This window comes from Chaetodon auriga, chromosome 16, assembly GCF_051107435.1.
Source record: "Chaetodon auriga isolate fChaAug3 chromosome 16, fChaAug3.hap1, whole genome shotgun sequence".
NCBI classification, from domain to species: Eukaryota; Metazoa; Chordata; class Actinopteri; order Chaetodontiformes; family Chaetodontidae; genus Chaetodon; species Chaetodon auriga.
In genome coordinates, this window is record NC_135089.1 from 17,398,678 (window position 1) to 17,424,095 (window position 25,418).

Consider the following 25,418-nt stretch of genomic DNA (forward strand, 5'->3'; position numbering starts at 1 on the left):
ATGTATGTGCTTTTTAATATACTCAAGTTTTAATAAATACACATAAAAAGAGATAGAGGTTTAATTATTAATGACACATGCATACATGATTAAAGTCTTACAAAATATACTCCGGCACATAAAACTGTATTTCAGAAAATGTGCATGTGGTAATTTTTTGAATAAAATGAAATGGCACAGTTGAGGTACTGGCAGAAAAGATAACAAGAGAAGACAAGAAATGAGGCCAACAGTCATGGAAGTCATGGAAGAATACTGTCTTCTTTTGGTTTATTTCACAGCAATGAACTTAACATATTAATGGAACTCTTGATACATTTACAGCAATTGAAAACATGGTACTGGCTGGCCAAAACCAGTGTTAATACAGCGCATAACCTCAAAACAGTGTTAGAGGATGTAAAAAGGGATGTGAAACACTGCTATGCAACCACCCTCTGTCATCTGTCTGTAAAAAACACTTTCAGTTTGAAAGCACTTTTTTAATACTTCACTCCTTTTGTTCATTTTCACACATAAATAAGATTAACTACATTAATCTCAATCAACCCAGCGAACACTTAAGAGCATTTCTTTGTGTCACTGTTAAGTGCTGTGATCCTTCTTTAGAAAGGGCTTAAGAAAAACAAATGTATTCATATAAAGACTCTATTGTATTAAGATGTGTATGAAGATACTACGTCTGCTTCCAACCAGCTGCAGGATGAGTCACAACCTCATAAAAATTGATTTAGATCAAAATGTCTTTGAAAAGCAAAGGTATAACAAGAGTGTGTACCTGCTCTCTTTTATTAGTCATCCCGCATACAATTGCAAATATCACTGAACTAATTCATCAGCCTGAAGCAGTTCCAATCAACATATGCAGTTTCAATTTCTGCTTTATCTATTGCAATTTGTGATTACTTGTTCATATTGATACTGTTTGATTATTACATTGTTCTGGCTTCTAGCTGCACATATTTGGTGGTTTGCATTTCCAGGCTAATATCAGTTATGTCTCACTGAGGGATGCTACGGTGGAGTTCAGTGCTTCATCAAGAGGCTACGGAAAAATCTGAATATGATCTCATTGGTCATGATCTTAAAGCTGTATTTATTTGTTCCAGTGGATCTCATAAGACTTCTTCTCTGAGTAATTGGCTTCTGTTGTTCCTGTGCCACATCTGACTTTTTCCTTTACCACCTTCACTACCAGACCACCAGCCAGGGCAATGCCTGCTGCAGCCTTGCCTATCTCAGCCACTGCATTCAGGATCCGTGTTGCTGTTGCCACAGTGCCCCAGGGGTCTGTCACCCCGTTGGCCACACTGGGCCCAGTCAACCCATACACAGCACAAGGAGAGCCAGCAGCCACTGAGACATTCGCAGCCATCTCCTGAGCTAAGGTTGCTCCTGCTGCGGCACACTGGGGAGCCCCAGGACCAGCAGCTGCACTTCCCACAGCAGCCACTGCATGCTGCCCTGCTGCTGTTGCTACACCCGCTGCCCCTACTGATGCACTTTCAGCCCCACTCAGAGCTGTTGTGCTGAAAGCTGCTCCCTCAAGAGCTGCGCCTAAAGCAGCACCAGCTCCCATGGTGCCTCCCACACCTGCTGCCACCCCCACAGCGGAGGCCCCTATGATGCTAACTTGCCCCAGGGCATCCAGAGCGCCCTCCCCAGGGCTGGCAGCCTCAGCACCAGCAAGGGCTCCAACAGAACCACCCAAAACTCCACCTGTAGCTGCCCCAAGGGCCACTGCAGTTTTCCCAGATGCTGCCGCCACTATGGCCCCCACAGCCTTCCCAACACTCGTGCCTCCCGCTACAGACATCCCAGCGAACTGACCTGCAGCAAAACCAACCGAGTTCCCCACAAGAGATGCCCCGGCTGCAGCTGCTAAGGGAGCAGCTGCCCCAAACACTGCCCCCACAGCCATGCCTGTGGCTCCAGCAGCCACCAGGATCTTAACTCTCTCCAGCACCTTATCAGAGAGCGCTGCCCTCCTCCTCATGCAAATCAAGGATGAACTGAGAGACTGTCGCCTGCTCATGGCCCTGCTGTAGCCTCTGCGCCTGCCTCTGAAATGGTCCCTGCATTGTTCAACTCTGTCCCTCAGGAGGCTGAATGTGCTGCTTCGGCTCTCCTCCGTCCACCTCTCCACCCTAAAATCGTTTTCACTTCCTCTCTCCAGTTCCCTCCTCCCGACCCCTTGTGATCCTCTGACAGTGCTCTCTGCTCTGTCGGACTCCAAGTCACACTTCCTTCGTTTTGCAAGTTGAGCCTGTTCTTCCATTCTGCCATTGTTTCCCCCTTGCTCTTCCCCCTCTGCTTGCCCTCGTTCCATCAACATCCTTTTCTGCTCCTCCCTGATGGCAGCCTCTGCTTCTAAAAACATTGCATTGGTATAAAACCCTTTGTTAGTCTGCTTCACCATCTTCTCCACCTTCATTAAGAGTTGTTTAACCTGTGCTGAGTTACTGGGGGCTTTGTTGTCGAGTACATGGTACCTGCCTCCACACCTGTCAATCAAAGCCTTGAGCCCAGCAGGAGCAGTCTCCCTGAGGTACTCTTCAATTGCTGTGCCCTCCAGGTCATCACCCCTGGTAAAAAGAACCACTGTGTGGTGACGGACAGCATCCTCCCCAAATATCTTTGTCAACTCACAGGCAGCCTGGTTTTCATTGTCTGTGTATCGCCCTATTGGCACCGCCAGGAGAAAAGCGTGTGGCCCAGGGGCAGAGAGAGACACACATTTGGCTATCTCTGCATGAATCTGCTCCATACCGAGACGAGTGTCCCCAAACCCTGGCATGTCAACCACCGTGACTCTCCTCATCCTCCTCTGTGTGACAGTCTGGCCATCCTCTTCAGCGTCCTCTTCCTCAGCGAGCTCAGTGCTCCCAAGCTGGCAAATCTGGGTGACAGAGCTGGCACTGATCTGTGACACAAACTCCCTTCGACCCAAGATGGTGTTTCCAGAAGCACTCTTGCCAGACCCGGTCTTTCCGATGAGGACCAGCCTGAGTTCCTCACTCCATCTGGTTTCAGAGTCGTCTCCCTCCCTCTCACCCTCCATGTGGACAGGCTCCCCCTTCTCTTCCTCGTCCCCTGGTGGAAACACCACACAACAAAAACTTTCAGAGAATACTGATATTTAGCAGTGATCATTTCACTGCAAACACATAGGCTGATATATACCCTGGCATCACTTATTTATTTATCGACAGCAATCAAGACTTTAATTGTCTTCACTGATAGTTGCTAATGAAGAGCAGAGGAGTAGAAAAGCCGAGTGTTTGTCCGGAGGATTCTGGACAGAAACAAACCATCACAGCTGAAAAGGTTAGCTAACGTTGCATAACGTTGCTCTATGGGTGAGCTGAGGGAAAGCTAGCGTTACCCATTGGACAACTTTATGCTTACAACTCAAATCCAACCCAATAATGATCTACACGAAAGTAGAGAGCAGATATCAAATGCAGAGATCAAGTTATAATCCTAAACCTAACTCCAGCTATATATTAGCCAGCAAATTTGAGCAAACATTGACTGCCAACAGCTACAGCTTACTAACTACGCATTAGCAAGCTATCTTTAGCAAGTTGCTAATTTATGACGAAAATAGCAACTATCACATCAAGAAACGACCTTACCCGAGTCCACGTTATGAGACATCTTTCAGTCTTTGTGAAAGAGGTCGTTTCTTCTCTGCGTTCAAGCTTTCCTTTTCATCTTCTGAATGCAGCTAAAAGCTACATGTGGGGTCGAGCTCAAAGTCTGTTCAGCACAAAAACATTGGACTTTGTACAAAGTCTGGTGGCTGCGCGCCCTCTGTCGGCCGCTTTGCACAACGAGGCGTGCGGCTCGCGCGCGCGCGCGCGCACACACACACACACAGTTGGGAATATGAAATACTTTTTTTTGTAGATATGAGTCACTTTATTTCATTAAATTTGATAACAAAATGGCTTGTTCATTCTGCAGCAATGATATTCTTTCTCTGAATATACATATAGTTTTATAACAGTCGTGACACTATTTCAAAATTACATCAATCTCAATTCCATGAATCTAAACCATTAAAATATGTCAAAGAAAAAAAATATTTCCAGCAAAGATAAAAAGAAAACCACTAAGACAAAATCAAAAAAACAAAAAAACAAAATAATGACACAGAAACAGGTGCAGGACTGCAGGATGAAGGGTCATTTACTGTATTTCTGGTTGGCAGATAAAATTCTTATTAACTAAAGGTCATTCAAGGGAAACAACAACAGAGACTGGTGTAAAAAACGTGACCGTTTCCAAGAGGTTGCTAAATAAGTAAAAGGAAAATTCCCAGATGAACCCCCCTCTGATGGTAATAAAATAGGAATTATTCAAAAAGACATACAAAATGAATATATACCATAAACTGTCCTTAGGCCAAACAAAACAAATGACATGTAAAGTTTGAGCAGCAATAAGAACAGAAATCTCCCTATTCACAAACATCCCTCTGGAAAGCTCTAGAACACATCCCAGTTCAAGGGGGAAAAAAAACATAACAAAAATAAAATAATCCCATCATCAATTCAAGCTTAACCTACTCAGAAACAGGCTGAATTTAATGAGGCGAGGTCAAATTTATATTTGGCAACCACACGTATTTGAAGCACATGGGTTTTGGACACATTAAATCTAGACCGGACACAATACAGTGGGGTTTAGCAAAGGTCTGAAGCAAATTCATTTTACTAAAATTAATTATATTCCAAAGTACAGTTATTTAATCCTCAAGATATCAAAAATGAGTTTCCCTTATCAGCTCCTATTCCGGAGACGTCTTTTATCTCTCGTACAACGCTAGATTTTCCAATTATAAATCACTGCAGATGCACAGCGATCCAACCTCCACTTCCACTCAACTTTTATTTGTGTCACTTTGAGGTTTCCTCTTGTTTTCAACAGAGCACCTGGCTTTTTGTACTTCACTCTCATCGGAGTCGACAAGTCAAGCCACCCCTTGTGGACTGTGCGTACGCTCCGTCCTCTTGGTCTCTGCTCTCCACAAGCGCTGAGGTGCGGCGCTATAGCTCGGTGCGGGAGCGGGAGATGCGAGGGCCTTTCCTGATTTCTTTCCTCTTCTCTTCTTTCCTCCTCCTCTTCTCCTCCTCCCTCAGGATCTTCTGGAAAGCCTCGGCGGTGTGGAGCACCTGAGGCAGATAAGACGGGGCGAGAGAGATGGATTGCTATGCGAGAGATAGAGCTATTTTAGGGATTTCTTTCTGAAAACAGTGCGATAAAGAAAAGATCTGTTTGTGTTACAGGCTGTGGAGGTGTAATTCGAGGGTCCCCAGGGTGTTAGAGGGCGGTTATCAGGTGAGTACAAGTAGCTAAGTGGCAACTTGGGGGGCACCAGAATGTTAATAGGTGATGGAGAAGTCATTAAGAGAGGCTATTGTGGACCAACATGCTTGCATCTTACTCACATCGTCTCTCTCTGTGCGGTACGGGTTTGTAAAGTCTGGGGCTTTCTCTGTTATTCCCAGCTCCTGGGACATCTGAGAGACGAGTGCAACAGACAGACGATAAAGACAAGAAAAGAGGGAGAGGGTGCACATTATCATTTCTTCACAGGAGATATGGAACGAAAATGAGACCACTTACTCTACAGAGGAGAGGCAGTTTTTGGCAAGCAGCCGTAGACAGAATCGACATTATTTTCTGAGTATTATATCTGATTTTCTCATTGCAGCTTTAGACGCTATAAGATAGAGGAAGAGTGGGGTCACTGAGGTCCAAGTGAGGGCTGGATGCACACTTTCAGGGTGCTAACTGCTGCTGCTGCTTCAAGTCTCAGAATTAATCCACTATATAATCCTCTTGGCACATTGCTAAGGTCACAGATTAATCCTGCAAGAGTTTAGTTCATTAAACCACACATTAAACAGGGAATACCTTTTGATCTGCTTTGCTCTTTTAAGTTACAAAGGTCACAATGCAACATTGACAAATCTGATGCCAAGTGACACATTTTGCAGTGATGACAGAGGGCTGTCAGCTGACACCGAGGATGTACCGCACCGTGACGTGACAGCAGGCCGCGCTTAAATCTCCACATCGACCGTATGACCTGAACTGTGATGATTCAGTCGCGTCTATTCAGCTGACACATTTACGCCACTGGAAGCCAGAATGCGCTGAACTGTTTTACTGCTCTTTTCCATGTTCTCACTTTAATTTCCGGCAGAGAGAAGGATTTATTTCATCGTGCACTTCTTTTGAATTCTGCATAAAGACTTGAAGACAGGGTTATAACTGTTAAATCTGGCCATTGTTCAGTTCAAGTGATTTCTTTCAGCGGAGAATTGATGCAGCATCATGCGTAACTACTATACCTACGGAATCAATTATCAGTGCTAAAACACAAGGAAACCTTTCACGCAGGCACAAGCTGAAAGAGTGACTATTTCTCACATTTTCAAGGCTTCTCCTTCATTTAGTGCCACCTAGTAATGAGGTTGCAGATTACAACCAACTGAACAGCCCTTGCCTCACCCTCCTCTACAGTGGCCACAAGCACAAATGGCCCTGTCTGGTGCCAGGATTTGATTTGTCCATTCTGGGCTACCGTAGAAATGTGGCGCTGCAACAAGCTGCTCCCTCTATAGATATAAAGAGCTCATTCTAAGCTGATGAAAACACAGTTAATTCTTATTTTCAGTTAATTATACACTGATGAAAACATAACTATGAATATTATATTTCATTTCTGCCATATGCTGCCCACAAATCCCCCTAAATCCTAACACATTGGACCTTTAAATGATGCGAGTTACAGGACAGGTGGTTGTCTCTTACAAGCGTGAGGACGTGTTGGTGGGCTCCTCCTGTGAAAACCCCTGTCTGGTTACAGAAATTCAGCCCCCAGCGGAGCAGACCTCCCCAGTCAGAGTTCCGGTCGTAGTAGTGGTGGACGATACGGGGGAAACGCAAAGCCACGTCACCAAAAAATGCCGTGTTCTCCACCACGTGGGAATAAGCTGCAGAGATTTATGGAGAGGAAACGAGAGAAACACTTTGGTTCATTAGACGACAGAGGACGACGGTTTTAATGATATATTTGTGCCGACAAAACACACAGACATTAAAGAGAAAGCTGATATCATTAGCACCTGCTGGCACCGAAAGAGCACAAGGACGAGAGAAAGAAAGACTCACAGGTGGAGTTTTTAGAAGCGGGTGGCGAGACAAACGAGCAAGAGGTGGTGGAGAGGAATCGGGACGGAAGACACACGAAAGATGCTGCTAAATAAAAAGGCTTATATAAGAAGAGAAAGAGGTGCAGAAGTGATTCAGACCTTCTTTGATCTTATCATCCATTGGGAAAGGGTCATCAGGCTGCATGTTGGCTGCGACCAGGATTTGCCTGGAGTCCTCCAGCACCTCAAGGATGAGAAAAAATAACAACCAGCTTTATTGACTTTACACGGTGGACTGTGGATTAAAGTTGCTGTGGTAACGCAGGTGGAAAGTAAAGGTAAGACTTTAAAAGAAAATATATTCCTATGGTGATATTTGACACACCGCTGAGATCTGGGGATGCAGCGGATCTGCTAAACATGACTTTGCTGTGAGTGGACTGCATTAGGACAAAGAACGGGCGGGCAGAAGAATCAGGTTTTACAGATATGAGTGGTTTAGATACACACACACACACACACACACACACACACACACACACACACACTGTACGTGTCTTTTTCATGCTTTGTCAAATTGTGGCTAAAATACAGACAAACTGAGCACAGAAAGACGGCGACTGAGATTAGAGTCAGTGCAGCATCTGTGGGGATTGCATTTGGTAGAGATATAAGCACTCTGAAACACTCTGTCTCTCTCACTCACACACACAGAAATGCTGACAGTGTATTTTAGCTGCTGAAGGTTGACTATGCTAGTTGTCCTTGAGAGGCACGCAGATGCATAGATAACCATCCTCTGGGAAACTGTAAAGCGAGGGTCTGAGCTCAGAGTGAATGGCACTCCAAGCAGCCGTCTGAATTAACATCGGAGTGAATGCGTGGAAACACGCGGATGAATGTAAACGTTCGATTTCAAACTTTTTGATTCTCCGCTGGGCTGTGAACCTTCTCATCCTTCAATCTGCAGAGAGAACAAGTGGGTTGAGCTCTTAGAAGTAACTGTTGCTCCTGTGTTTTTTTTGTTTTTAATTATAGTGGCCCTGTCTGTGCTTGATATTGCTGCTGCCCACAGACTATGTGACAGCACGATGAGACTATGCGAGTGCATACACACACACACACACACACACACACACACACACACACAAACACACACACACACACACACACACACACACGCACACACACGCACACACACACAAACACACACACACACACACACACACCGTACCTTGAAGAGTCCTTTGAGCATGATGTCTATGATCTTGTACTGCTGATTGATGTCGTTCAGCTCCACCAGATTCTTGAGTGCGTTCAGTTGATCTTTCCTCTTGGTCTCAAACAGCCGCTTGTCTGATAAGAGGAGGTCAGGAGGAGACACACTCTCCACATGGGCACAACAACGCCACATTCAAAAGGCACAGACACTTATTCATGAGCACGCACGGGTTCACGACCCAGCCTGCGCATTTGGCAGCGGCTCTGCGCGCACACAGCAGAAGGATACAGATCTCCAGGTTGGAGTCATGTCTCGGTCTGTGCGCGTCCGAGTCTGCCGAGCTGAGGGCAGCGGTGGCGAGCGCCAGGACCACCGCACACACGCTCCGCATGGTCAGCAGGGGTCGGCAGAGAGGCTTCTCCTGAACACACAGACGACAAGCCGGGAGGGGAACGTCACACTGTTAGACATCAAACTATTGGCACAGAGTTGTGTGATTTCAATTCATTTAAGGCTACAGAAGGAAGACTGCACATCTCCTGAAAACATTCTCTGACTATGACTGTCATGCTGAACACAGCTTCTTTTGATACAGGCATTTGGCTTTCATCTGAAAACAGTGAGCTTTCACTGAAATAGTTTTCTTATTCATGAAGCCACCTTTCTTCCTCTTCCAAAGCTGCTTGGAAGGCTCGCTCTCTGCGGTGATATTTTTTCGGAGCATGTGAAATAAAGAGACATGCTGGGAATAAGTGGTCAACGCGCAACACTCGACGGTAGCCGGCATCTGAAGAGGGGCTGCTTGTGTTCCTTTTAAACAGACACATCTGATGTCTGGCACTTATAATCCCCAGAGGAACTTTCACAATCGCTGAACCAGAAGCTCCCCTTGCCCCTGCTCCCCCTCTCCCTCTGGTCTCTCTACCCAAAGCTGCGGGCTTCTTCAACATTTTCATCCAGTTGCAACTTCCATTCCCTCAGAGGCTTTCTACACATTTGGAAAGGAAGGGGGGGTGAAAGTAAGAAGATTAATACAACAGCTAAAAATAGGGCCTCATCGAATGAAAATTTGATGAAAGCCAAATTTTTAAGAAAACATTAGCAGAAGTAACTGCAGGGAGGGAGAAGACAATGTTGATGAAAAGCTACAAGACATAAATCATGCATAATTTAGCAAGGGCTCCATCATTGATACTACCAGAGGGATGCTGAGGGGTGCGGGGCTCGGATGGGGGTGCAGGGAGAGTGGCGAGAAGCAGGAGGAGGACAGGGAGGCAAGAGATGAGCAGAGGGGCGCTGAGGCTTTTTGAGGAGGGTGGGGGTTGACTGTGAAGGCGAGACCCTGCGGGAAACAACAGCTTTCCTGGTGAATATTTCATCGAACTTTGCTGAGACACAGCGGGAAAACTGAAAGACGCGCAGACAGGAGAGCAAGCGCAGGATAGAGGAGGAGTATGAGACTGTGCAGGAGGATAATGAGCGCCGGGGACTTGATTTTGCACTGACAGAATTAATCTTTACAAGCCCGGCTGCCGATTTCTTGAGTCTGAAGGGCTAGGAAGTGAGCGAACGTCTCAGGGTGTGAATGTTAATTTAGGCTGAATGAGCCTCCTTAAAGATCTCACTCATATCAGAGAGGGAAAGCATATGCTCGCAGACATACACCATCCCTCTTCAGAGCGCTGAGAGCACGGACCAACAGCAATCTTCCTCCTGCTTTACAACAGCTCTGCTGTTACAACACATCCTGGCATCAGCAAGACTGTCCAAAGACTCTGATCTCAAGATATTATGCCAGATCTGCCGATACAACACGAACGCCTGACAAAGAAAGCTGACAAACTCCCTTTCCCTGCTGCTGCTTTGGCTTTAAGTGGTGGTCTCTGGAGTCCGGAGTCTCTTATTTAAAAATAAAACTGGAAGGCAACTTTTTTCTTCCGGAGTCAGCAGAAACAAGTGTTCCTGAAGACAGCTGAGTGAAGACAATTGTCGATTAAGGCCAATGTGTGCGTCTTTTGGGTAGCTTCCCAGCTTTCTGGGAAATGTTGCACTAAATATCCTTAAGTGCTGGTCGAAAGCCTCAATATTTCTAGATAACAGCCACGGAGAGGGGGCCTTGTCTCCCCTGTGGCAGCGGCTCATTGGGTTATTTGATGTTCCTGTGTGCTTCCAAGCAGCCAGCCATGTAGCTCTGACAGATATTTATGAGCAAAAAGGTTATCGCCACCGGCACAATTTAATGCAGTCAACACATATATCCAGCGGCTGTTAACGTTTCTGCGCAATAAGACAAAGTGCTGAGACTTTAAGAAGGACATTAAGAGTGGATCAATCATCTCTAATGTGGCATGGGCAGCACAGGAATGAGAGTCTAAATGCATCCATTAACTGTGAGCAGGCAGCCCTAATTACACAGGATGATCATTTTAGAAAACTGGAGGAAAATCTACCAATAAAGCACACATTTTGAGATCAGATTACACTTGGCTATGGACTGACCAAATTAGTCCACCTGGCTGATTTCAGCGGCGGCGAGGAGGTCATCCCTCCCTTCCACCATGATGTGTACATCAGCGTGTACTGTGCACACATCAGACCAGAGCACATATTGTAGGACCATTAATACAAGACAGCTGCTCTGCGAGGTGCCCTTTCACACCCTCCCCTGCTGAATCCCGGACAGGATGGTTTTCCCGTCCCACTGATGTTCAGCATCCGAGGTGGGAGGGCCTGCTTCAGATCTGGTTTTGTCAATGTGGCACTGAGGTGTGTTCGCTGTGGGGAGGTCAGAAGGCAGAGCAGTTCTCGCTGAAGCCGTGTAAACCCACGTAAATCTGTTGGCCGGAGGAGATTTTCCTCTCTGCCAACAACAATCTGCCATGGCTGAGAGGCTGAAGTTTGATTTCCTGTGTGGGAGATCCAGGTTCCAGCTTTGTCAGATGGTTACCACATCTAATCATACTACAGACCCGTGAAGATAGCTCCACTCCACATTTCAATTCCCCTGAGATGTGAAAACCTGCATCTGATATTCTACGGTGCAACGCAAAGCCCGTCTGCAATTTCTCTTATCCTGCAGGGGAAGGAAAAAATCCTGAAAATAATCTTCAATCAACAGTGAAGAGGTAGTCCACGCTGCCAACAGACCGACTCTGACATTCATTTCAAGAGGCAAAACTGACCCTTGAGGCGAAAGCGACTCCTGGATGAACAAGCAGGATGCTATCAGACAGCTGGATGTGCAGCAGGAGTGGATCCAGATTCCCCTCAGGCTGCCAGCCTGCTGTGGGAGGTTTGAGGTTCAAGGACTGACACCCCATCTCTCCTCTCTGCTTGCATCTGTGAGGCTCTGCCTCGGTCATCAGTCATGCAGAGGCACAGCCACGGACATGCGTAATGGTGATGATGATGGCAGAGTCTGGATAAAGACTGTCATGACGACCATCAATTACAGATCCTTTAATTGATTGCATGTCCCCTACCTGACCCGCGTTCCCCTCAGCCGCGCGACAGTCAATAACGAGTGAATCTGCTTAATTTTCTGATAATTGCGCGTTTATTATAAGCTGTGATGTAAGACCATACATCATCTACTGGTGATGTGCAACAACTCCGCATTGATACATCACATATATTTATATACGATTTCCTCAAGGGGTGCGCTTTTGGGAATTAACCAAGTACTCAAAGTCGCTCCTCGACAAATCGATTCCGCCTGTCATCGCAGCTGTGAGCCCCGCCGGATTCACCAGCCGGCGGCAAGCACCGGAGATCCAGCCGATGGAGCGCTCAACATCGCGGCCACTAAACTCGCAGATCACTCACCGTGTTGCAGCGAGAAACGGCGGCGCCACACGGCAGCGATTAGCGGACAGCGTTTGCTCCAAAGTAGTGCAGTTTAACCTCTTTATCTCCACACGACACGTTTAAGGTCAGCTCGTCGATGAGGGGAGGACGGGACGGTCCGCGTGCCCCGTCGGATCCTCAGGTGACAGCAACACGAAGGTGGAGGTGTTCATTTACATGCGGCTCTCGCTGCTCCACTCCGCCAGCGCCACGATCGCACCGGCTGGCTCGCCTTGGACGAATGACAGCCAGCGGGCGTTTAACACGGAGGAGGATGTTGTTTCCGCACGGAGGGTTTAAAGGGAGACACCACCAGAGCGTGGGGTGCGTCCCGTTTATCTCATGCGTCTGCTCAGATGCTTCGGCGCTAACGTTTTGCCAGCCACATAAACACAAACAAGCGAACAAACTGTAAAACTTTAACTGCTCGCGCGCGCGCGCACACACATTCTGATTATATAATCTTCTACTCAAAAAAATCTAATTCAGTGTGTGCTGTGGCTGTTTGATGACCATTTTTGAAGCTTACAGGTTTGTAGATGAAGATTAAGGTGTGCCTATTTATTCTGTCTTTGTCTTGAATTAAATAAACAAGAGAAGACCACCTGTCCCGTCTGTGTCAACACCAGAAATGAACATCGCATTTATCTGGAATGCCTGAAACCTAATCCAGACATTGCCAGCAGACGTTACAGTTAAAGATCCTCCAGAGAAAAAGTCAATCAAAGATTTCCTGCACACTTATCGCTGACACCTCTAAAGCACATCACCAACAGCTGCTCCCCTCGGCGTCGAGGCCACGACCAGCTCGCAGTCGCTGTCAAACACACCGGCGGCCTGTGGGGTGCCACACTCACACAAACTGACAGCTTTGTGAAGGTGCTGATGCTGAGCTGTGGCATGAAGATAATTGCTGCCTGACCAGGTCAACTGCTTTCATTTTCATGTGCTGCGTGTTATTTGTACTCCTATTAAGGCAAACGTGTCCTTGACACCTTTGCTCACAACCCTTGGGACCCACAAGATTTCCTGAAAAACAAGCAGTATTTTACTTGAACAGCAGTTTTAATTTGCTTGAAATGAGCCCTCTCACAGAATCCACGAAAAAGACCAGACTATCCCAATAATGGCATGTTTCACCTTTACTGAGTCACTCCACAGTTGTAAAATTCAACTTATCAACGCAAGTGAGGTTCTATGTCTGTCCCTTAGGAGTTACTGCAATAGAGACTCTGCGAGTGGTGCTTTAAGAGTGTGGCGGAAAACACACCAGCTACGTAGGAATTAAGGAAATGTAACAAAGAACGAACAATGAAACAAAGAGCCAAACTGATGGCGCAATAACATCAGCCGTAACATCAGTTTGCTTTCACTGCAAAGTCAGACAGACAGATGGACACATCTCCAACGCGCCTGAAGGCAACAGTTAAGGTGCAATGAAGAGAGTTGAGAAAGCAGGTGTGTGTGTGTGTGTGTGTGTGTGAGAGAGTGAGTTTATACGTGAAAGTGAGCAATCATAACAGAAACTACACTTTAGTTATTGTGTTTCCTCTGCATAAAACACTTTTTGTGTCAAGCTGCTGCTTCAGTTACAGTTGACATGTGTTGATGGGTCTATTTATTTACTATCAATGTGATATGACAACACTGTTTTTATATAACAGTGGCCAATAAAGCTAAGATCAAACTGAACAGACATAGACTGAGGATATGTGTGTGGGTGGGTGAATGGAACAATGTGTGTGTGTGTGTGTGTGTGTGTGTGTGAGAGAGAGTGCGTCAATCAGCACGACAAATGTACAGAGCTCTTAAGCACTGACTCTGACTGAAATACCGGAACGCCCCTGTGTTGTACAACATGCTTTCAAGGAGATTAAGTGAAAAGCAGAACAGACGTTCAATAAATTGCCCGAAAAAAAATCAATGGAGATACTCTGCTGACATTTGAAGTGCAATATGGGTATCACTGATGGTGTGCTGAGAGCGTGTGTAGCTTTTACAACACTTGCAGAAGCATGTTTGAGGTCTCTGCAGGGTGCGAGCTGTCGTTCACGTGAAAGTGAGAGTGCACAATACGCACAGCATGTCAGTCTGTGTGTGTGTTTTCTACACTTGAGAGTGTGTTTCACTTCAGGTCAGGGATACAGGACGCTGCCGGGCACACTCGGGCTGCAGCTCTGGGCTGGCGCCTGCAGGCCGAGGGACTCCATCATACTCCTCACTCTCTGCCTGTGCTCCTCCGTGGGTGGTGGCTGCAGGACGCTGCTCTGGATCTGAGTGAACAAAACAGGAGCCAGGATTTGATTTTGTTGAATTAAAAAGGGAAGAGGAGTGACAGAGCAGGAAAGAGAGGCAGCATAATGAGGAAATGATGATCATAGACATAATGCCAATACAGGAGTTGAAGGTTAACAGGCGGCGAGGAGAGAGATGAGAAGATAAAACCTAAAGCAGGGGAGGAAAAGTCAAATGTCTGAGTCAGGGTAAAGAAGCTTGTTTTTGATATATTTCAAACCACTTAAAAAACGAAATACGTGGGCCCGCTGACACACGTGGGATTTGCAGAGTGCTAAATAAGTCAGCAAGACAGGAACCTCTTCTACCGCCCCCAAAAAACAATTAATTTCAGCCGTTTTCTGCCGTGCAGCAGACAAAATGTGTGAGGCAGCAAATAGAGCTACACCATAGATTTACACTTAAGGCAATAAGGAACAAGGAGCACTCGCCGCACTCAGCAACAAGAGAATGAAAATCTGGTGGAAAACGATCCACAGTCACAAGAAACTTTTACGCCAGCAGAGATGTGGCCTTTGAAAACAAGCACTACTGTTCGAGCTTGTTCATGAGGAACTGCCAAATACCAACACAGAGCTGCCACTGATCAGCTCCCTGACTAAAGGTCACCTCAGAGTACGTGAGTGAATCCACAGTTACTTAATCACGCCAGTCGCTCTGATCTCCACATCCTGTCTGCAGCGCTGAGCTCTGAGTGGCGTTCAAGCTGCTGTCAAGCTTCGCATACGCTGCTAAACTGAATAATCAGAAAGGTCTGAAAATACATTAAGGTCCTGAATTACACAGAATTACAACCATATCAACAGAATGCCACTGTGAGCCGCAGCAGCATGACGACTGTTATCAAAGCACCAAGATCCTTTAAATTGTCACCAAATTATCGTCATCTTCTTCATGAACACCATAATCATTGGAGGAGGCGCTAAATTGAGACTTCTTGTACCTCTTTGTCTGGACTGGTGTGGATCACCTGACTGCGCAGGTACACTAGGGATTAGAACAGATGGTGAATACAGCGGGTTCAGACAGAATTGATAATTTCTACCTCAATGCTTCAGAGTTGTGAAGATCAGTCAGAGTATTCAGCTCAACATGCTCTGATAAGAGCAACAAGGCTGCACCAACAGATGTGTTCAAAATCTGATTTGTACAACTGAATGTATGTGGTCGGTAGAAATAAGAAAATCTGGAACTTGAAGACATTTCCAGAGAGAGGAATTGCTCCATCTTCATGCACAATGAATTAAAGTTGTTTTTATTTGGCGACAGTTCCCATCAAGAGACTCTACAGGATGGGGTTTTGAGGAACAGGCGGCTGAAGGAAAGGGCAGAAAAAAAAAAAACTTGTTCCGACACTGTTCAGTAATTGAAAAGAGCAAAAGGGGAAACAGAGGTGAATGAAGTGGAGTGTGTGGGGTGACAACCATTTGCAGGAACAAAAGAGAGGGAGAGAGGAGTCAAGGAGCGGAGGAGAAACAGAAAAGGCCAGCAAGTGAAGCGCAAACACAGGAATGAAAGAGACAGAGAGAGTGATGGGTAACAGAATGTGGGCGGGGTTGTGAGAAGTCTGCAAGCAGTGGAAATTATGAAAAGGGACTCTCCTTCTAAGGCGAGCTCTGATCTGACAAGCTAGCTAAGTGTGCAGTGTGAGCTGCCGCTGGATCAGAAAGACATAAACACGCAGTTAGAGACAGGAAGAAATACACAAGCAAGTGTGACTGGAAGGCTGGAAATAACCATGGGCCAGGGGTTCAAAGGCAACACACGCATGTGCCTTCACACACACATGCACATACACACAGTCGTGTTTCCATCACCTCAGAGGACATGACAGTCATTTCCTGACTTACTCTAACTCTAACCATAACCACTACTTGCTCAAACTGAACCTTAAACCAAGTCTTCAGCCTAAAATCTAATGATATACATTATGGGGACTTGCTTTCTGTCCCCATAAATAAGGTGAGAGATGTGTAAACAGATTTATGTCCCCACAACATGAGTTACAGACGTCCACACGCACTCAGTTTATGGTTATGTCAGGACTCATGGGGAGGAAGCAAGACAGTGACATGATAGCAGATCACTGACAAATGTGCACAGAGAATTTCCTCACAAAGTCAGATTTCACTTGAGTCCACAGGCAGATCAACAGAACCAAGGAAATTCGTGAAGTTCAATGAGTGTGACAGATTGGAGCAGACGAGATGACAGGAGACAAAACTCGTACTGTCTCGAGACTCTTAAGAGGAGTGTGTCTGTCACATTGAACCCTGCCTTCCTTAAACTGCTTCGATGTCTCCAGAAACACTCAGATTCATACACCGTATGCACGCACGCACACATGCACGCACACAGGCAAGACACGTGTACATGCATTCACTGGCACACACTGCACTGGGAGCTGCTGTGTGAGCCATCATTCTGTCACTGTCCTGATTCTACTTTCAGAATACTGAATGTGTCTCTAGTTTCATATGCATTGCCAAATTCAAGATAAGCAATCTGATGTGGCTGCTGTTCCTTCTGTCTTTCACAACGTCTTGAAGCAAACCGAGATGGGCTTTACGCGTTTGTTGGAAAGCTGACAAGGGTATCGTCAAGGACACAGTTCGTCATGTTCGACCCGTGTCAAAACAAAACGTTCACAGAGAGCGCATGCGTTTGAAGCCAGTTCATAAAACTCCACATTTCCTGTGGGGATAGTCTGTGTGATTCGATGAGTGATGCTAACCGTGTAACAAGCTTGTGCCACCAAAACGCTGTGATCAGCTGAGCAGAGCAGAAATCGCAGTGTGTTATTCCGCTCAATCGTCGTGATTGGTGGAAGAAAAATAATTCATTTACACATTTCTCACCAACGTCTCTTCTGCGTGCACTTTTGGCAGGGTGTAACATTCCTAAATTCAATATTTCTGTATTTACAACATAACAATACAGCACGGTTGAAAGTGGAAACTAAATATGACTATGTGGCTGTGAAGCTCCCCAATAAACTGCACTGCCTCAGGTATTTTGTCCATATTATTTGTGCGCTGCTCAAATGAACTTAACTGCACAACACTCATTTCTGAATACACCACTGAGAATGTGCAGACCTCGAGGGCTCTATTTACACGGCTGTGGAAGCACTAGCCCAAGTTTCACCACCACATGACGGCATTTTTCTGATCTCAAAATGCAACTTGACTTGCCTTTTGGTATGCTTGTGCTCAGTGTTGGATAAGGCAGACTTAGGAACAAGGACGCTAATTTCAGTTTCCCTTTTTGATATGTGCAGGAACCACAGAGCGGTTTTAATTAATGGTTCACCAAACAGTCGAGGCTGAAACTGACTTTTAACATCTATGGCTTGTGGGGGTCACATGCATTAGAGCTAAGAGACTGGATGCACATTATCTGTATTTGCAGGAGATCTTTTGAAAAATGGCCAGCAGCAACAAATTTCTACTGAGAGCTGCACAGACGTCGCTCTGACTGAAAGCTTTGCAGTCATGAGCTTCAGTACTTGGAGATAAAAGGTGACTTGACTCTTGTAGGACTTGACTGGCTTCCAGAATCAAACAGTATCTCGACTTAGCAGCTCAAACTGCAGTGTTTAGTCCTTGCGTGCCGAAATTCTATCCAGCCGGTTGATCCGGTTGTGTGTCTCGGTTGTTAGTCGGGCTGCATTCCTCGCATTAAACTCCCACGTGAGGAGCTACTTGGAGTTGTGATTTATTCAATTTTGCATTTCTAACGCAAACTATAAATCAATGATCACAGATCCCACAGTCAAGCATACCAAAAGCTTCAATTGCATCATTTCTATTGCAGAGTCGACTTCTTGTAAATCTTTTAAATTTGCCCTGCTATATTCAGAAATTTGCTGAAATCGTAGAGCAGAGGGAGAGGTCTGACATAAAAGCTACTGTTTTCTCCTGCAAGTATTTCTCCACCTGTATGCGGTGTCCCAGGAGCACAGCAGTAGCCCTTCTGTCTGACATGTAATTGATAGTTGCAATTGAGGTCTATGGACCCAAAACCGGGTGCAGTAATTGGTCCAGACACAGCTGAAATGTGTGTCTGTGTCAATAGGGGTGTAAATGAGGATTTTAAATTCAGTCTCTAGTTTCTGGGACCAGATTCATATCATTAGTGCCAACATGACCGATGATTCTGGACACCGAAGGGTATTTACAACGAACAGCTGAGGTTCGTGAGTTAATGCCAATGACAGGCCCTGCGAGATAGCAGTATCTCTTTCCTTTGTTTGGGTGCCAGACCCTTAATGATACAATTACAACGGTGGCAGCAGGGTGTGGGGTGGGCAGAGCGCTCGTGTGAGATCTGTCCCAAGCAGGTGCCAAATAGGCACGAGAGTCAGCATGTGTTTGCAGAGACATCAGCTCAAGACCGCAAATTCCACGCAACAGGCGCACAACAGGCTGGGGGTCCAGGAGCTTCACCTGAGCCGCACCACCTTTCAAACCTAATTGGTGACCTGCAACTGCAACATTAAACTAGAGCCCTCAGTCAACCATTTATATAATGTATGAGTCCCATGCTGAGGCTACCGTTGTAAATGAGAATTTTGTTCCTGCAGTGCTGCTGTGTGAAATGCTGGCATTTCATTTTCATAAGCAAACACTTCTCGTCCACATTTGCCCCTCTGTCTTTGAATTTCTGCAGCCCATGCTGTTCTTCAAGGAATATAAACACTGCACGAACTTACAGATACTGAACTTTGTTTGAACTTGACTTCTTTTCTAATTCATTTAAATAATGTGCATGCAGATATGCATGTTCAGGGGCTGTCATTATCCACAAAACATTCTCAAACTCATTTTATGTGTTTGTGCCTGTCTGAGCGCTAATGTGTGTGCACACCACGAGCGGGTGTACCTGTGTGAGGAGCAGCCTGAGGGCCTGCGCTGCTTCCTCGCTGAACTCCTTCAGCCCCCTCCTCTCCACCGCCTCCATCACCTGGAGCAGGTCAGGCTCCCACAGCACCGCTGTGCTGCCATGCTGCAGGAGCTGCAGAGGACACAGACACACACACAGATTGGTGCATACAAATGCAGAATCATGCACAGGTGCAGTCATTAACAAAGGCAGGAGAACTGGAGAGAGAAGAGTGAGAACAGAAACAAGAAGAGACACAGTAAACATGTTATCCTTCTGAAGTGATTTTGACATTGTGGTTGATGTAAAAGTCAATTTAATCTGCTGCAACAATTGCAACAATTTGAAAATGTGGGAAAGGTGCAGAGACCCTCTCAAATCCGGCGGTTTTAGACAAAATCCCCTACATGGTGTCTGAAATGTTGCTTGTGGTTGCTCAGTGGGTGCTGACCTGTAGCAGTTCCCCTGATGTCACTGAATAATAAAGGAAAAGGAAGTGTCAGGAGCCTCAGTCCACAACACAAAATATGGTAATGACGTTCCTTTAATTTCCGTGTGTGTGTCAGCCTGCATGACACAGTACCGCAGTCACTTTCATTCCCCATGTGATACAAATACTTCTACCACTTTTATGTTTTCATTACCTTCATTAACTTTTGATACATTTATTATCAAATATTTATCACTGCTCAGAACCGTTCCAAAAAATTATACTTGATTTGAGTCGTGTGTGTGTGTGAAATCTCTCACAACTGTGATCACTCTGAGGATGGCCGGGTGCAGAAGGCAGCTCTCCCCTGAGCTGAGCAGGCAGGAGAGGAGGAATCGACTCCATGGCTGACACACCACATACTTTGCTAACAGGCATGGCACACGCACACACACACACACAGAAAACAAACCAAGGAGGCAGAAAAAAGACAAGTACTTAACTCACATCAATTCTGTTTTGCTCAGTTTTTCCTGGTGTAATTCCTAAAAATTAAAACTAGCCGAAAGCCAAAACATCAAGACATGAGGCAACATGTTACAAAAAAAACATGCATGCAACAGTGCTGGAGATAATATGAGAAAGAATAATGAATGAGACACACACACACAGACACCAACACGCTCAAATACTCTTTCCTCCCTCTCCCACATGCACTTGCACAGGGTGCAGTCGGGCTTACAGATATTATTTTCGTCTCTCTCAAACACATACATTACCTGCACACGCGCAATTTTTCATCTCTCCGCTCTCTCCATCTACACACACACACACACAGGTAACCGACACTCAGTCAGTCCCAAACATGTCTCTCTGTCTGGTACCTGTTGGGGGACTCTTCCTCTGAAGGAAGCCCAGCAGGGAGCTGAGACAGTTGACTGAGGCTCTCAGCAACAGCTCGTGCTTCTGAGGGGGAAAGAGATACGCTGGGGTGAAGCATGAGAGAGGAGTCAAGAAAAGCGATAAAAACACAAACACATCTTCCATCTCTGAAATGTCATATCACACGTGGGAGCCACGGCGGCGTGACATCTGCCTCTGTGATAGACGCACAACCACAGACACGTGCTCATAAATGGACAGAAAGGCAGCCAGAAACAAAGGGAAGAACAAGGGAACACCGTGGAGAATGACTGAGTGAGATTTTAATAATGCATGTCTCTCCCACTGAGGCGGGGCTCGTAGTGAGCGCTATGTAGTGTCCAAAAATACTGAAGTAGGCCAGGCGGGTATATAGACAACAGCGGAGAGTTACACCCTAATCCTGAGGCGGAGAGGAGGCAGGAGGAGAAGAAAGGAGCCACGAGGATGAGTGGGAGGGGATGAGAGAGCGAGGGAGGTGTTGTGGGCAGGAGTAAGAGAGAGGACAGATGAGAAGAGAACAACTGAGATGAAAGGGGAGGTTGAAAAGAGAGCAAACAACGGTGAGAGTCAAGAAGTGTGTGAGGAAGCAACAAGAGGAGAGGGACTCTGGAGTTTCCCAGTGCCACTGAGCCGGAGCATCAAGAGGAAAAGAGAGCGAAGCAGAGGAGAGAGGAGGGGAGTATGGAGCTGCTACTCATATCAGCTGCTGAACAGCAGAGCACAGAGCACTGAACCATAGAGCTGGAGCTCACTTCAGCACTGCAGACTTTCACACAGAGAAGAAATGGCACTGGTGTGGAACCAGAGGCCGGCGCGCTGCAGCATAGACCGGATACAAAACCAAATCCAATTATCTCAGTTCTCAGATTTCATCCAGATGATCTTCAAAATAATATAAACATCACATCTGCAAATGTTGTTTTTTTTTTTTTCTTTACCTCTCATGACTGAAGCATTACTAATTAAGTTTAAAGCGGGTATCTGGAACGTTTCTAATTCATTATATCATTATAATAACCATATGGTGTAGCCATGGCCAGTGTAGTGGAAGAGTGACATTTTGCATGCATCAGAGCTGGAGCTTATTCTGGGTTATTTGATTAACCCATTCACATACATCACTGGCCTCTATACAGTCTCCATCAGCCTCAGCAGCTCTGACACCTTCCCTCTAATTCAAAAATCATTTCCCCTCCCATCGCTGGCAAGGGCAACAGCGTGCTGATGAACAGGGACATCAGTTTGTTTTATCTGTCGATTCAAGAATTGCTTGCTCATCAACACTGCTCGCACTCTCACTGCTTCGACATTTTCATGCTTCAGTCCAAACCTTTTGGCATTCATGAATAAACAATGTGTTCATACAGGTGCACTGTATCACAATTTTCTTATGTGCTGCTGACAACAATTCAGTGGACAATGAGTATTGAGGTGAGCTGTATTAAAGATGTATCTTACTGCCACTTTATGGACACAGTCAAAATGCACTGCCACTGCTCATACTGGAGCTACTCATAAGTCCCTGTGATCCATTGATTCACAATAACACAGCTTCAGTCCTACGGAAAAAATGCCCTCTTCCTTGTGTGGCTGTTCAGACTTGGCCATTAACTGCACTGGTCTCCAACGCACTGCTTTGTTCATGAAGAATTATCGGGTTGAAACGGCTGTAAAATCAAAGACCTGTGTGAATATCAACACATGTAGCAGGAGTTCAGAGAGCAGCAGATGCTTATAGATAAGATTCTTTATAGTGTCTTTGGTGAAGGCTGCTGCCTTATTATGCGCGCTGGATGCTGGTTCTTGCTCTGTGCTGGCTGCCACCCAGGAGAAGCAATGCTTCACCTATTTATCGTTAAATGAATGCTGATGCCGTCTCCCCCTGTCAATACACCAGCTACATGTAATAACATTTGGGAGACATCTGGGATATGTGCGCCATTCCATTATGCCGACTGCTAAATCAACTGATATCTCATCTTCGGCGCAGACTTGTTTGTGAAAGGCAGCTTCAATGTCATGCTGTTAAGATGTTAAAAATGGCTTTGATATTATCTCTGCTGCATAATAAAGGATGGAGTGAAAGTAAAGGAAGAGAGGGCAGGTTTGGCGTTTTCACCCAGCGCTGTGCGAGCACACGCTTACAGTGTGTATCTGTTGATAGAAGGGCACTAATCTTTTAGTTTTTAATCATTTGATTCAACATTTCTGTGCATACTGTTGTTCCTCCTGCATTTGCTGAGTTTATTAAATGTAAGCAAATGCTGTAAGAGGCAGAGTTTTCCACGAACGGTAGAACAGCTAGTTTTCCAACCATCACTTGCTGAAAAACAGTAACATTTGATAGCACTCCAGCTTTCATCACAACACAGAGTTTACTGTAGGTGTTCTGCCTTCCACAAACAAGAAGTAAAATGTTGCATTGGCAGTCCCTGGAGGAGAGTCAAACTTATCTCTTCAAGTAAAATCCACATTGCGCTTTCAACAGCAACAACAACTGAGCCATTTGTAGCAATATTTACAATTTGAGTCGAACTGCTAGCTTAAATGGTACATAAAATTCAAATTTTCAGGTTTGAATGTTTATTTTAATCTATGTTTTATTAAACTCAATAGAGGAAGCATTTCCTTGATATGACTGGTCTAAAATTTGAATGATTTCCTGAATAATCTCTCGATATTTCAGAAGAAAAACTGTGTTTAATCAATGTTTTTTTAAGAATTTAGACTGTTATACTGCAACATTATTTCAAATGTGCCGATCAATTAAACTTTGATCCCTGTTAAAGGGTAAACGCATTATTGAACAGAAGTGAAGTGTTTGGGAGGAGGCTGAAACAGCTTTTGTGTTTCAGGGAACATTTTTACATACTTTCACATCATGTTTTGGAACTTTGACTGTTTAATGTGAACATCCGATATCTTAAAAGTATAGAAATGAGAGAGAATCATAAAATGCATCAACAGAACATCTCTCCTGTGTCTCCAATCACTCATTTTGCCCTAAATCTACTTGTGCTTGTGGGACTTTCAGACACACACCGACACAAAGACATATATATCAATCCCCCCAAGTACTACAACCTGCAAAAGAAGTCCAGTGAGAGCAGCTGAGAGGCACTGGGCCCCTCTGGAGCCGAGCGGGTACAGAGCGCCGTCCTCAAACCCCAGGGGTCTGGGCCCGACCAAGCCGGGACCACTGCTCACACACATCACGGCTGATGCCAGATCAACACTGAGTAGAGCCTGCAGCAACCTCAGGTGGCTGACTGGAAAGAGAAAGTGAGAGAGAAGCCAACGGGAATTAGGAGGAGATGGAATGCCTAACACACAGCAGAGCAGGAGGTAGAGGAGCGAGCAAGCGACTGTGCAGGGCAAGGCCACAGGAGAAATAGGTGCATTGTAGAACAGAAAAGAGTGAGTGAGCACACAGAGTGGGAAGTGAAAGTTTGAAATAGAAAAAGATTTTAAAAGCAGGTAGCAGAGGGAATAGAAGCACAGAGGTGAGGCAGAGCAACACTTGAAAAGAATTGAGGGCAATTTCTGAATTGATATGTGACAGAAAGGGAGGGCAAGAAGTTAAAGATGTCGGTGCCAAGTGTGGAAAGTACGCGAGGCAGTGAGAGACAGGGCTGAAGGAAAGCCAGAAGGACTGAGGGACCAAAGCAGTGATGGAGATAAAGAGAGAGACACGGCCAAAATGATTTTGAAAACACAGTGGGATCCAAACTGAGAGGAGCCAGACATTTGATTTGCACTTATGCCATGTACACGGAGATTAGAGCTCTCTGAGGGAGGGAGGACTCAATTAGTGGCAGAGGAGAGAGAGGAGAAACCTAGCAGAGAGGAGTGATGGGTGGATGGAAAAACAGGGAAAACTTAAAGAAGAAAAAGACAGGAGGAGTGAGTGACTGACTGAAGAGGGAGAGACAAAGAGAGAGAGATAGGCGAGCAGAGGGAGGGAGCCGATAGATCACCGCAACCCTGACAGGCCACTTATCCAGCTGACAGACAGAGATACAGCAGTGGCAGGGATGATCAGTCTCTGAGCAGTGCAGCGGGATGCCGGCCACTTAATGTAATGAAAGTGTGTGAAACGCTTGACCGTGGTTTGGTTACCTCTGCTGAGGGAAAAACACTGGCAAGGAGCAACTTCACCTGTGCAGGAGTGCATGTAAAGCAAACGGCCAGTGACCCTCAGTCCATATGGAGGTTTACCTAGCATATGGACGACTGCTGCAGTGAGTGCCTGACACTTTCCAAATACATATTTTGATATATTCCGGGTTTATGCACCACTCTAATGTGTCCGTAATTGCACAAGAGAGTGTAAAATGCAGTAGCACAAAATTACAGACAGGATGAAGCTGAGAGGAGATTAAGAGAATTGACAAAAATGGGCTTCGAGCTTCGCACTTGCACTGCTGATGAATGGTTATCTGCTGTCTGCGAGGACAGAAGACTTTCAAAATAATCAACAAAATAAAAGTGGGCTTGTTACCCAGTAAGAGGTCGTCTGTGTTTCTTTTCTGAACAAGGAGTTGCTGCACAGCTGTGTCCAAACTCCAACTGATGCTCTTATGGACCTTAAATAAGGGAGAAAGAGAGCAAGAAAGAACAAGAGAGAGAAGAAGAAGAAGATTAAGAT

At 45.7% G+C, this 25,418-nt stretch overlaps 3 protein-coding genes across 3 annotated transcripts in view; all 3 read right to left on the minus strand.

Annotated features, from left to right (window-relative positions):
* Positions 1-242: 242 nt before the first annotated feature.
* LOC143333612 (uncharacterized) lies at positions 243-3,817 on the minus strand. The gene is made up of 2 exons (XM_076751736.1): positions 3,639-3,817; positions 243-3,093 (listed from the first exon to the last, which is right to left on the minus strand). Exons 1-2 carry the CDS (start codon positions 3,658-3,660, stop codon positions 1,097-1,099), a joined length of 2,019 nt encoding a protein of 672 aa, XP_076607851.1. The 5' UTR covers positions 3,661-3,817; the 3' UTR covers positions 243-1,096.
* Positions 3,818-3,900: 83 nt separating this feature from the next.
* ccdc134 (coiled-coil domain containing 134) lies at positions 3,901-12,903 on the minus strand. Its single transcript, XM_076751754.1, has 7 exons — positions 12,217-12,903; positions 8,680-8,812; positions 8,404-8,525; positions 7,329-7,413; positions 6,829-7,010; positions 5,457-5,528; positions 3,901-5,180 (listed from the first exon to the last, which is right to left on the minus strand). The coding sequence occupies exons 2-7, from the start codon at positions 8,780-8,782 to the stop codon at positions 5,055-5,057; spliced, it is 690 nt and encodes a 229-aa protein (XP_076607869.1). The 5' UTR covers positions 8,783-8,812; positions 12,217-12,903; the 3' UTR covers positions 3,901-5,054.
* Positions 12,904-13,436: 533 nt separating this feature from the next.
* mei1 (meiotic double-stranded break formation protein 1) overlaps positions 13,437-25,418 on the minus strand; it is a 49,415-nt gene continuing 37,433 nt past the window's right edge. The window contains exons 27-33 of the mRNA XM_076752267.1: positions 25,272-25,356; positions 23,855-24,039; positions 20,731-20,812; positions 20,167-20,273; positions 19,417-19,548; positions 14,383-14,510; positions 13,437-13,650 (exon numbers count right to left, since the gene is read on the minus strand). Of these exons, the coding sequence (XP_076608382.1) occupies positions 13,596-13,650; positions 14,383-14,510; positions 19,417-19,548; positions 20,167-20,273; positions 20,731-20,812; positions 23,855-24,039; positions 25,272-25,356 (774 nt within the window). The 3' untranslated portion in view covers positions 13,437-13,595. The remainder of the gene's footprint in view (positions 13,651-14,382; positions 14,511-19,416; positions 19,549-20,166; positions 20,274-20,730; positions 20,813-23,854; positions 24,040-25,271; positions 25,357-25,418) is intronic.

Excerpts from the sequence above, each read along its gene's own strand:
- LOC143333612 (XM_076751736.1), bottom strand. The coding sequence starts at position 3,660 with ATGTCTCATAACGTGGACTCGG. Across the intron at positions 3,094-3,638 it reads GTCTCATAACGTGGACTCGG|GGGACGAGGAAGAGAAGGGG; the intron begins GTAAGGTCGTTT and ends TGTTTCCACCAG.
- ccdc134 (XM_076751754.1), bottom strand. The coding sequence starts at position 8,782 with ATGCGGAGCGTGTGTGCGGTGGTCCTGGCGCTCGCCACCGCTGCCCTC. Across the intron at positions 8,526-8,679 it reads TGACTCCAACCTGGAGATCT|ACAAGCGGCTGTTTGAGACC; the intron begins GTATCCTTCTGC and ends TCCTCTTATCAG. Across the intron at positions 5,181-5,456 it reads ACCGCACAGAGAGAGACGAT|GTGCTCCACACCGCCGAGGC; the intron begins GTGAGTAAGATG and ends TATCTGCCTCAG.